General features: G+C 28.4%; 1 protein-coding gene across 1 annotated transcript; it reads left to right on the top strand.

Moving 5' to 3' along the window:
- Positions 1-508: 508 nt before the first annotated feature.
- LOC108689087 (protein abrupt-like) lies at positions 509-1,435 on the top strand. Its single transcript, XM_018195702.1, has one exon. The coding sequence runs from the start codon at positions 509-511 to the stop codon at positions 1,433-1,435; it is 927 nt and encodes a 308-aa protein (XP_018051191.1).
- Positions 1,436-12,400: the final 10,965 nt, after the last annotated feature.

The raw sequence follows: 12,400 nt of genomic DNA, 5'->3' as shown, positions 1-12,400 counted from the left end.
TATAAATATATATATAAGATGTACGAAATAAAGTCTATACTATTTAAGTAATGCTTTGTACAATAAAAAGTACTCACAGAAAAATTCAGAGTATTATATTTCCACAATCTCTTATGAATAGTTATAACACTCGATTACAACATCGATGTTAAAAGATCGATTTTAAAAGAAAGACAGTTAATATTTGTAATTCTTTCTTATCGTATTTTTATGTAAGTAGAACTTTTTTGTTTCATCAACAGTTTTTCTATTATTTTTATTCTTTCTCAACTCAACAATATAATATAAAATTAGATATAATTTTAATTATTTACAAAATTAATTGCCTTTAATGAGAGAATAAAATTTGGAATATCGATATAAATCAAAATTATTCCTATCGAAAAAATCATTGTCAAGCGGTTATATATTGATCATCAATGATCCAATTTTCTTTCTTCCATAAAAAAAGAGGTACATGCTCTTACCCATCCATCATTTATTTTCAGTCACTCGACGAAGTCTGGATATGATTCGAGTTCGTGCAACGGATCCTAGGCCTTGTCCGAAGTGCGGAAAGATGTATCGTTCAGCACATACATTACGCACTCATTTGGAAGACAAACATACAGTCTGTCCAGGATATCGCTGTGTTTTATGCGGAACAGTAGCAAAGTCTCGGAATTCTCTACATTCACACATGTCGAGACAACATCGAGGCATCAGTACGAAAGATCTTCCAGTTATGCCGATGCCCAGTAAATTCGATCCAGAATTGGCGTCCCGTTTATTAGCTAAGGCTGGAGTAAAGGTGAGTCCGGCTGAACTTCGCGCACGAGCCAGCCCAACAGCATCTCGAAGAAGCGACATGAGGTTGGAGCCACCTCGTGCAGGTGCATCCGAAGTTGACAGCTGCGGCGGTGATGATCCCGAAGACCTTAGCCTTAGGTATAGTTCGCCACTTTCGAACACCGTTATTACTAAGGTAAGCGGCAACAGCAACAGTAGCAGCAATAGCAAGAATTCGACAACGATCGTCCCCAAGTCCTTGGATGCCATGCATGGTAATGGTGATCTCAACATGGCACCACTGCCACATGGCAGTCATCATTCAGGCCACAATACTAGTGCGATTGCTGGCTCGGCGATTTTGGACACCTATTTGCAATTTATTGCAGAGAACTCTGGCCTATCGGCGATAGGACTTGGCCCTGAGCATGCGGCCGCCGTGCATGCACATGCCGCTAAGATGCGCATGAATCTGGAAAAACACGGCAGTCGCAGCTTGGAAGATTATCCTATCATTGGCAGAGACGAGGGTCGAGGTTCCGGAGTTGTTCATGAGGACAGACAGGAATTTGACAGACACAGCGGACTTGTCGATGAAGCGGAATCGTCAGGTGCGGATGATGACGAATTTAGCGAGAATGAGGAGCCAGAAGTGATAAAGGAATAATTCCTTCCTTTTAGAATAGCTAATGATTTTAAAGAGCATCTTCGAATTAATGACGAGTTCCTCGAAATGATCTGCAATTTGCGGCATTAATTGGCGCTCGCGACAATTCTTGTTTGAATGAAGTAAGGAAAGTAATATATATGCCAGATCGTCCATCCGAAGAATCGACCAACGATTCTTGTTTCTTATTGCCTGCTCTATTACTGCGTGAAATAACTTGTGAAGTTTATCGGATGCCAGATATGTTTGAAAAATTAAAAAGTCTTCAAAGTATTTTGACGCAAACAGATTAGATGGTGCGTGGATAAGCTTGCTTGTTGGATTAGAGTCACTTAATTGCCATTACAGCAAGTAAGCATATGTATATATGCAAAACTATGCATATGCAACACGCACATACACATACATGCATACAGATACACATATATATGTATACAGCGCGTATGCGCGATGGAGAGCACCCACATATACGCCACAAATATTCCATCCATCTACCTCAGTGCACATAATAGATGATAGAACAGACTAACGAATCTCAATAAATGAAGAGAAGATGAAGTACGCCGTTGGATCGCAGAACAACAATGATCGCAAGGTTTGATTGTTGCAAGCTCTAAGATATCAAATATGATGACTAGGCAAGGCAATTTTGCTATTTATTTCTCGATTAAATGACTTAAAAATTTATGTGCGATAATTAACACATTTGTTATTATGTTATTATTATTATAAATGTTGAACACACATTTTTATATCACTTAAATTTATAAAAACTTTAGACTTTCAGACAACATTTAGTTATTTAAAAACTTTTTTATTTGGGTAATGTGCGTAGCGAATAGTATCATATCGTATCTATCAGATGCACATAATTGGAATACTTTGATATATTAATGCCATGTCATTCATATATGAATGACACTCAATTTCATAAAAAATTCTCCAGAAAGTCAAATATATTTTCTTTTATAATTTATTATTTTGCCATAAAAATAAAAATTATTATTATTAAATAATAAATCTTTTTATGAAAATTTGACATTTCTGTATTTATTTTTATTTAAATGACTAGAGGAATTTTTAGAAACAAAAAATGTCATTCGTATATAATGTAATTATGTTAATAACGTTTAATACATAACTGTCTCCTGCTCACTAAAAAAAATTGATATGGATTATAAAATATTCTTGTAATTGCAGGCGCATCTGAAATTATTATAGACTTTATTCGCGATATGAGTACGATAATTGTGTTTTAGTCTTGCTCCAATTAAATATTCTTTAGTGGAATTTAAATATAATTATTCACATCATCAATTTGTTCAAATTCAGGTATTGGATTTTTAAGATAAATATTTTAGCGGAATATCATGTAATTCTCTATATAGCTTTAAGCACTATAAATATCAATAAATTACAGCTTGTATATATTTTTCGAAAGGTAACTATTTACTTTAATTGCAATTTGTTACAAAAAGAAAATGAATTTTTTAATTTTAAAACAAGTAAAATATTCTCTAATGCCTAAAAAAATTGAAGAATTTTGCAAAAGGTAACTGATAATTTTGTAACTTAATTAAAAATACTTATGTATTACTTATGTATAAAAACATATCTGTATTAAATAACAAAATATGAATACTAAATACTTAATTTATCAGATGAAACGGATAAATTTAAATAACGTTGAAACACAATCATAACTGAATTATTATATTTATATTTATTTTGAATTGAAAAACAGTGGAGCGAAACTGGATCACAATTAAATCGCCTCTATATCGATAGTGAATAAAGCATCTCGATTGTACATATACACGCTTTTGATATTTAATTAATCTTTTGAATTGAACAAAATAGTTGTTTTTTTGAGAACATTTTTTTATTCAATGTTAAATGTGAGTTCGAAGAGTAAAAAAAGTACTGAAAAAAGTATGTCAATCATTTTGACATATTTGTATAGATTACGTGCGTTGACCCATTTAAGATTTGATTTAATTTTGGCTAATTACAACTGGATTTGTTGTTTATATTCTGTTTTTCTTTTCAAGTAAGTAACTTAAAAAAAGGAGAAAAAAATGTGGAATATTTAATTCCATTTTTAGTTTCTCTTTAACCTCACCTTTTCATCCTATCATCTCTTGCATGCAACATTTCTTTTGGGACAGATATTTTAAGCTTGCCATGACGTAGTTAAGTAGTGATTTAAGTTTGTTGTTGACAGGAAAAAAATACGGTAGTTATCATATGTCAGTAATAAAATATTAGAAGTAAAATCGGCGCGGTTTTCGAGATTGTAAATTGCACTAATTATTAACGAACTACGATAAAAGGCGATTAAATTTATTCCGCGATCTCGCGATGAGAGACTGCTACGTTTGAACGTAAATGCGTTTAAACACACGGCTTCTCGAATAATGCAACGAATATATTATTATTCGTTGCTTGCGCAAACGTAATGTTCTTAACGCGATAGAGATTTCTTCTATTTTCGCGAGGCGTAGAGAAAAGTTAAAGGAAGATTCGCCACTGAAACGTGCACGACGCGAACGTCGTGAAATTGTTCCTACTAATATATATATATATATATATTTTTTTTTTTATATATATATATATATATATATATATATAAAATTCATAAGTTAATTTCATTGATAATACATTTCATAGATTCTACGTATATGATAATAATAGAAATACACGTATACGTATATATGTATTCTTTATATATGCGTATAAAAAAGTGGAGAGAAATTTAGCAATATGTAGCAGCGTGGCGCGGGTCAAACGCGATTGAGAAATTGTTGAAAAATTGTTTTCTCACTTTAAAAGATAAACTATATCATATTTTTGATCGGTTTGACCAATTGAGTTACGATACATCGGATATCTTGGCCCTTGATGCGTGGGACTTTCTTGGAGATCTGTATTTTTCATAAAAAGAGAAATTCTAGTTGATCAATGCTAAAGATTGTAACATGAATTAAGCATGAAGCAATTTGAAATTTCCATGAAAAATTATCATAAAAGACCGCGAATTTTATCTTAACATAAAATTCCGCGCGAGAAACTATGAGTTGATTAAAACCACAATATTTTTATGCGCTCTGAATTTTTCATGCAGAGAAACTATCGAGAAACTATGCGGTGCTCGTGTACCGCTTTATATTCGATAAAAATATTAAAAAACATAAAAAATTGAAAAGTCAAACAGAAGTTATATAAAAAATCAAATTATGAAAAGTCATAGAAATTATAAAAGAGTTGTTAAACAAGTCATGAAAAAAGTAAAATAGAATTATCGCGTTTATTACAAACAAATTAAATTGTTTGTAATAAAATTCAATAGCGTTAGTTATGGAAATATATAAACGTTGATTTACAGAAGAATTGGATACAAACATTCTTAGTAATTGATACTATAGGAACATGTATATCCCTTGAATCTTGAGTTCCGTTGCATTTCATGATCGTTAAAGTGAAAATTATTAATAGATACTTGTATTTTAATTTTGAATAATTAATTGAATATCTTAATCTTCACAAATTTTTGATGTCAAGTTCTGTTACATCGAAACAAGAAATTCAGGACTATTTCATTATTATGCTAAGACTATATGAACTATTGGAGAAATGATTACATTCTCTTTTCTCTATATAGTATTTTGAGAGCTCAGATCAGATTCTTATCTGTTACCCAAAATAGACATTTTCTTATCAGTAATTTTAATTTTCTACATTAAATTTAAAAAATAGTTATTGAAAAATGAAAACTTTTTAGGCCACGTATTTCAATTCATGTTGACAATGCTCATGAGCATCATTTGTCTTTGTTTAATTTAACAAACAACAAGAATAAATCAGGGTTGTCACAGACCTAGAAAACCAGGAAAAATCAAGGAAATTGATATTAGTGTATATGGAAAAACCGGGAAAAATCAGGAAAAAATGTAAAAAAGTCTAGAATTTTGAAATTTGCTCACAATTTTCTTAAACTGCTCCTATTTTAAATAATTGTTATAATTTTTTATTATATCTGACGTTTATAATGAAATATGTTTTGCACACTTTAAACGATTTTAATAAAATAATTAAAATTTATATTTTATTCAGTATTTTTATTTGATCGCACTTTTTTGTAACTGCATTCTTTTCCAATTTATTTCTAATTTATTTTTTGTTGGCACCCAATGAATTTGCACCCAAAATTTTAGAATGCTATTAAACCTTTTTTGTATTGTTTTTAATATAAATTATCTTTCCTACAATTCTTAACTTTAAATGTATTAAAATTTATATATTTTATATTGAAAAGTTTTCCATTTTCATCTGAAAAACTTGGAAAAGTCAGGGAATTTTAAAATTTATTTTCTGTGGCAACCCTGATAATTTTTAAGCATTGTGAACGTGAATCGCAGCCTTAATCAAAGATAAGAAAATGATATTTGGAATCAGGAATTTGGCAATTCTCTGTCTTTTATTCTGTGCAACATTTTATCTTGAACACTTAATGGAATAAATATTTATTATTATATAAAAAACAATGACTGCATCAGAATTAGTGCCTATTCATATTGGATGCCCAAAATCTGCCTAAATTGACTCAATTGGACTGTTAATAATAAATTTAATTTAGTATGCTAAAGAATAAGTATGCATTTTTTTTTATTAGCACAACTTTATTCTGAAGGTATAGGTTGAACTCAACAGGATAATGTACTAAACCTATTCAATATTTTTTAATTGATCCTACACCTCATGTTTTAATTAATTTATAAGAAATTATGAGAGAGAAGATTATGAAAGAGGGAAATTTTATAAGAAATTTATCCAACAAAAATGAAGTCCTATATACAACGCACAGTAAAGCAGAATCTAAAAAGTTGGCCCAAATTTAGAAAAATACTTCGTCTAATTTTTTAGGAGACTTCGTCTCATATTACTTTCTTAGTTTTTATAAACAATCGTAAATTATATTAAGTTAATTGCAGTATATTAATTATAGTTATTTCTGTATAAAATGGTCAGTGTCATTTTATATTGGTCATTGTAAATTATAAACCAAATAGAATCCAAAAGCCGGGCAAGTGAGAATCAGCGTTTTACTTATTATTACATATAATGTTAATTACTTATTATATATAATGTAACAGTTTTATATGATTAACATACGTCTAACAAAATTTTTTATTAGTTTTAAGAAATTTAAATTGTTAAATTGATTTTTCTTTATTCAATGTTAAGATAAATTCTTTTCTTGTTCTGGATAAATCATCATTCTTTTATAATAAAATTTTTTTATTTGGTTTGTTTGACTTGATTATAAAATATTAATTTTTTGATAGATTGTACAACATCAAATCTGTAAATCTGATGGTGATTTTCTTTAGACATGCAAGGAATTAAATTTTGATTTAATTGCTGAGGATGGCATCAAAGTGTGTTGAAACGTACTATAATTTTGGAATAAAGACTTAAAATTACATTTTGCGTACTAATTACCACTGATTTTCACTGCCCGGCTTTTGAATTCTATTTGATTTTGAATTTGGAGAGTCCGTAAGAAGATTATGTTATTACTGTAAATTATCTACCTCTACGTGTGAAACATTAAAAATTGAAACATTTAAAATTGAAGCATTTAAAATTAAATTTTATTAGAGTTGAATATGTCAAAGTTATGAATAAAAGTTGCTAGATACAATGATTGACAATGATTTCTATTTATTATTTTTTTATAGCAAAAATGTGCAATATACGTATATTATTATATCGAAATTAATTTTTTTCAAAAAACTTTTTATGCTGCATAAGAAACTGCTTTTTACTGCACAGCAGTATTTCATGAGTAACTTTATTACATTCAAAAGAATTACGTACATAGAAGATTTTACATGTTAGGAGGCTATCATAAAAGTAAAGGGAAATAAAAATGAAACAATGATTAAAAGAAAAAAGAGAATAAAGAAAAGAAAAACAATTAATAATATGTCTGAATAAAAAAGAGAAAAAAATTTTTTAAATCTGAAAAAAAATGTTAACTTCCAGATTGCTCAGCATTCGACAATTTTTGTTTTATTAAAAATCTTTTAATACTATATATCTTCTGGGAGCATACCACTCTTGCATGATCATTATAACGAGATAAAACGGTACCTCTGTTAATTATTTGTATACAAACTCAAATATGTCAATATCAAGGAATTAAAAGAATTGAATCAACATTACATAAAAATAAATTACACTATTGAGTTAATTATAAAAATTTGTGATCATTATTAACTTTTGCCACCACTATAATAAATTCTATAACACTGCACAAATCAGTTAGTTGCAAGCAATCATAAACGAACAGAAAAAATCAAACCTTTTTATTAGATAATATTGGTGCAAGTTTACATGACAAAAGCAATAAGGATATCAATGAATAAAAGGAGAAAAAATAAGTAAGAATGAAAAAAAGTTGATTTATTGTAAACACAGTAAAAGATAAATTAATTTATCTATAAAGGATGAATTATTGAAAATAGGCTGTATTACATACGATCTCGCACGTATACATATGTACATATATACTTAAAAACTTAACACATACAGTATAGAAAATAAAATGCAGTATAGAAAATAAAAAAAAATTATGTAATAAAGAAGCAAGTATAAAACAATATACTATAAATAAGAAAATTAATTAGGGAGAAATTAAAAAAATAACAGAAGAAATATCAAGGTAGTCTGGAGCTTTTCGGCATTGTGTACAAATATATTTAAAATGAAAAAAAGAGAGCTATTTATGATTGTGTAATTATGCCAATAAAAATATAAATTTTGAAAAAAAAACAAAGAAAAATGTGATAGAGAGAAACGTTAGAGATATAAAAAATGTAAAAAAAGATTCAAAAATAAAAAAATTATAAAATATAAAAAGAGATTAAAAACATGAAAAAAACAAGCTAGAGAGATAGAAATGATTTTAATATCAGACAAGTATGCAAGATTTGCCAGAATACTACAGTCTTTTGAATTTGAAACATTTCCATTGTAAAAAGAAGAAAAAGAGAAAAAAAAGGAAAACGAGACTTTGTTTCGTATTACTATTGAGCTATTTGTAATCATGTGCATTTTTATTTACTTCGAAATATTAGGGGCATTTAATTGGAATTAATTTATAAGGATATATTTTTTTGTTTTGATAATCAGTAATTTTAATGTGAGAAATTATCCGAGTAGAATAATTAGATAGGATTAATCTAAAAATATAATGTGATCGACGAAATATAATTTTTTTAAATTAAGAAATGCGAAGTAATGCGGGTACAAATTACGTTATAATGCGTATACACATACATATATGTATATATATATATATATATTTTTTTTGAGTATATAATATGTGCAACATTTCAAAAAATTAAGCAACATTAAAAAATAAAAACCGCTTTTTTTAGATGATAAAGGAGCGATATCTTAAATCTGATAAATGCTGAATTATTACTTCTATAAATTGATAAAACGAGTAATGCTAAGAATAAGATAAAGCAACAAAATTAAAATTAAACAACAATATTGAAGATATATAAAAGTAAATTTTAAACAGAATCGTAAGACTCATAATTTGTTCTCGTAGGACTCGTAAAAACTTATGCCTAATGCTGTAGATAATTTTATGCGTGTGTACCATAAAGACGTACAATCATACGTAAATATCTATGATTTTTCATAAATTTTACAAGTAACAAGAAGCTATCTGTAAAGGTTGCATAAAACACTTGTAAGTTCTTACAAGTCTTATGAAAACAAATTACAAGCTTGATTCTGCTTAGAATTGACCCATTAAATTCTCAAGTTACATATATTAAATTTCAAAATATGTAAATACATCATATAACAGCATTTAATTTATATTTAAAAACGTAATTCGACACACGACCATATTTGCAATTAATGTAAACTCATAACTTGAAATTGAGCCTAAAATTTAAATATAAGATTGATTTTTATGTACGTTTATTGTATTGTATCTAATTGTAAGTTTTATATCTAACTAAATTTAAGATAGGGCCAGCTTTTTTTTGAATGCTACTTTACTGTGTGCGACCACATTGCACCACATGATCAGAGCCACAGACATTAACGTTTAACATTTAAAATTAATATTTCTTTCTGTTTCAGCATTTTTAAGACTATTCAATTAGATAATATGTGCAACTAATATCGAGATAAGATAATATTCAAAACATAGTTCTGAAATTGTCGTGTTTACATTTATTTATGTAATTAATTTTTCTGTTTATATGTAATTAATTGTATAGTTTAAAAGTTTTATTCTTGCAGAAGAAGAAAAAGGAATCGACGAATTACGTATCTCAAATTAAATGTTTTTATCACACATTTTAATTCATTGATTCATTATTATTAATGCATCCGAATGTTCATATCTTTTTAGACTAAATAGTTGATTTCGGTTTATGTGAACAATTTTTCATTTATCACGAGCGTGTTTTGTTGAATGCACTGTCTTTGAAAAAAGTAAAATAGTCTTGATAATGCACCTTGACAATGTCTTTTATTTTCAGAAAATTATTTATTTCACTGACCCAAAATGCTAGACTACAAAAAGAATTGAAATTAACAATAAAGATAATTGGGATAAGAAAATTGGGATAACAAGAAAAACCAGATTATATATAGATTGTGCACAATGCTTAAAATATATTATTAAACATTAGCTCTTAAGATAGATCTTTTTAAGACAAATTTAAGATTAAATTTATCGTGAGATTTCAAGCAATTATTTACGCGAAATTTTGTAAAGAGCAATATTCATCAATAATAATAGCATTTTTCTAGAACATTGAAATGACCATTGACTCTGATTCGATTTAATTGATCTACTGAAAAGAACATAGAAAAGCAATGTAAAGTGAATAATTGAAGTAATTGTCTTAAGAGATATAATATTATATTCAATTCAACTAGTCACATTTGATCATTTTAATTAAAAATCGAGAGTATAAAAACATTGATATGGAATAAAATCAATCAACGCTATACCTGTTGTGTAAAAAAATAATACGTTATTTTTCATAATTTGGTTTCTTAACAATTTTACTTTTAGAAACTTAAGGATTATTATTATGTGAGAATAATTATGTTAATTAAACGTAAATAAAATAGATGTCTTATTGATGCGTGTTGATACGCAACTTTTGAAATGTTTAAACTTGACATGTACATGTGTATACGAATGTAACTGTATACGATTGTGACATTTGTATACGACGCGCGCACGAGAGCCAAAAAATGGGCACGCGTGATGAAGTGAGATTGCATATTAATTGCCCGCGCCATGCTGTTCTATGGAAGCATCCGATATTTTATTATAAATATTGTCAGCTATGACGCTTTTTTCCTTTTTCTGTAAAGTATCAACTGTAAGACGCGTTCGTAATTCACCATCTATCAAGTTACGAGCATTTTCGAGCAGAGATTGAAACGCGCGGTGATTCCTTTCTAGATTCGTATTTTCGCGAATTTAGAAACTTTGCACATTTATTTTGTTCACAAGTAATCGCGTCCATAGATAATTTCTTTTCGTGAGATAAAAATGCGAGAAAATTCAATGAAGATACGCAATCAATTTTCAGATAAAAAAAAAAGAAAAAGGGGAATGTCATCAATCGAGATACGAATCCAGGTTTAATTGGTACAAAAAAAACCACTTCTTGCCTTGAAGCTCTCTATTATTATGAAAGAAAGCAGATCCATGTGTACAGAGTACAAATTTATCCGTGGATTGACTAAACTTCAATGAACATTATAAAAGTCAAAGCTATAGGAAAAAAGAGAATTGAGTTAAATATTTCTGTTAAAAACACAGTCACTTTTGATATAAAAAATATTATGTATACAAAATTTAATATATGAATACATGCGAGTTTTGGAAACTTAACTTGGCGACTTAAAAGAAAGCTATAGAGAAAAATAAAAAAGGCGATAAAAGAAAGTTGAAATTTTAACTGCTGCATAGTACTTAAATAAATTGAGAGGTAGCCATTCGAAGCAAGAATAGAATACAATCGATTGTGCCATTACAAACTTATGATGATTATTCTAATTCAAATCCTTATTCACTTATACGTCATATTACTGTGGGAAGAAAATCTCAGAAAAATAGACAAGCGAAAAATTTTTAAAACAAGCTGACGATGGTAGCCACGATGGCATCGAATTAATAGCGATCTCGATAGTTTTTTCATTTCATTTTAATTTTTATAATGCGTGTGCGCAAAGGATTTTGCTTGAACTAGACACAGACATACATAGCAGACATGGACATAGAAATTAAATATGTTACATGTGCACAGATTATCGTATATATGCAAGTCATATAACGTATACCGTAAAAAAATGTTTAATCAATATAGGTCAAAAAATTAATCTTGGATCCATGTGATTATTTCACAATCGATTCCTTTGTTCATCTTGCATACAAAAATATTAAGATATGACAATCGAAAAGTGAATATTTAGATATATTTTATATATCCGAGATATTATTCGAATATATTATTCTGACAATAAAAAAAGGATTAAGTATTCATTTCAATCTCAAAGTATTTATTTTTCTAGTCATTTAAATTTTTATATGCAAATGTGAAGTGAAATCGATTTGTGCAAGAAAACACATATAGTTCCATGCAAATGTGCAGCAAGTCGTCATTACCAAAACTGAAAATCGCTTCTACCTCTGATAATGTTAATTTCTCGACCTACATTGATTAAGTATTTCTTACTTAACTTAGTAAATACTGTCTTCTAAGTCTTAAATTTTTTAACACCTTATGTATACATATATATTATCCTTATCTATAGGAACGAAAGGTTGGCGGGGTTGGTTTCATTTGCATGACGAGATGCAAATTTGCTTTTAGTCTTGCTTTTTCTTCTGGTTCTCTTATAATTGTC

This window comes from Atta colombica, unplaced genomic scaffold (assembly GCF_001594045.1).
Source record: "Atta colombica isolate Treedump-2 unplaced genomic scaffold, Acol1.0 scaffold254, whole genome shotgun sequence".
NCBI lineage: Eukaryota > Metazoa > Arthropoda > Insecta > Hymenoptera > Formicidae > Atta > Atta colombica.
The sequence above is the reverse complement of the archived record's forward strand: the minus strand, read 5'-3'. Positions and strand labels throughout refer to the sequence as shown.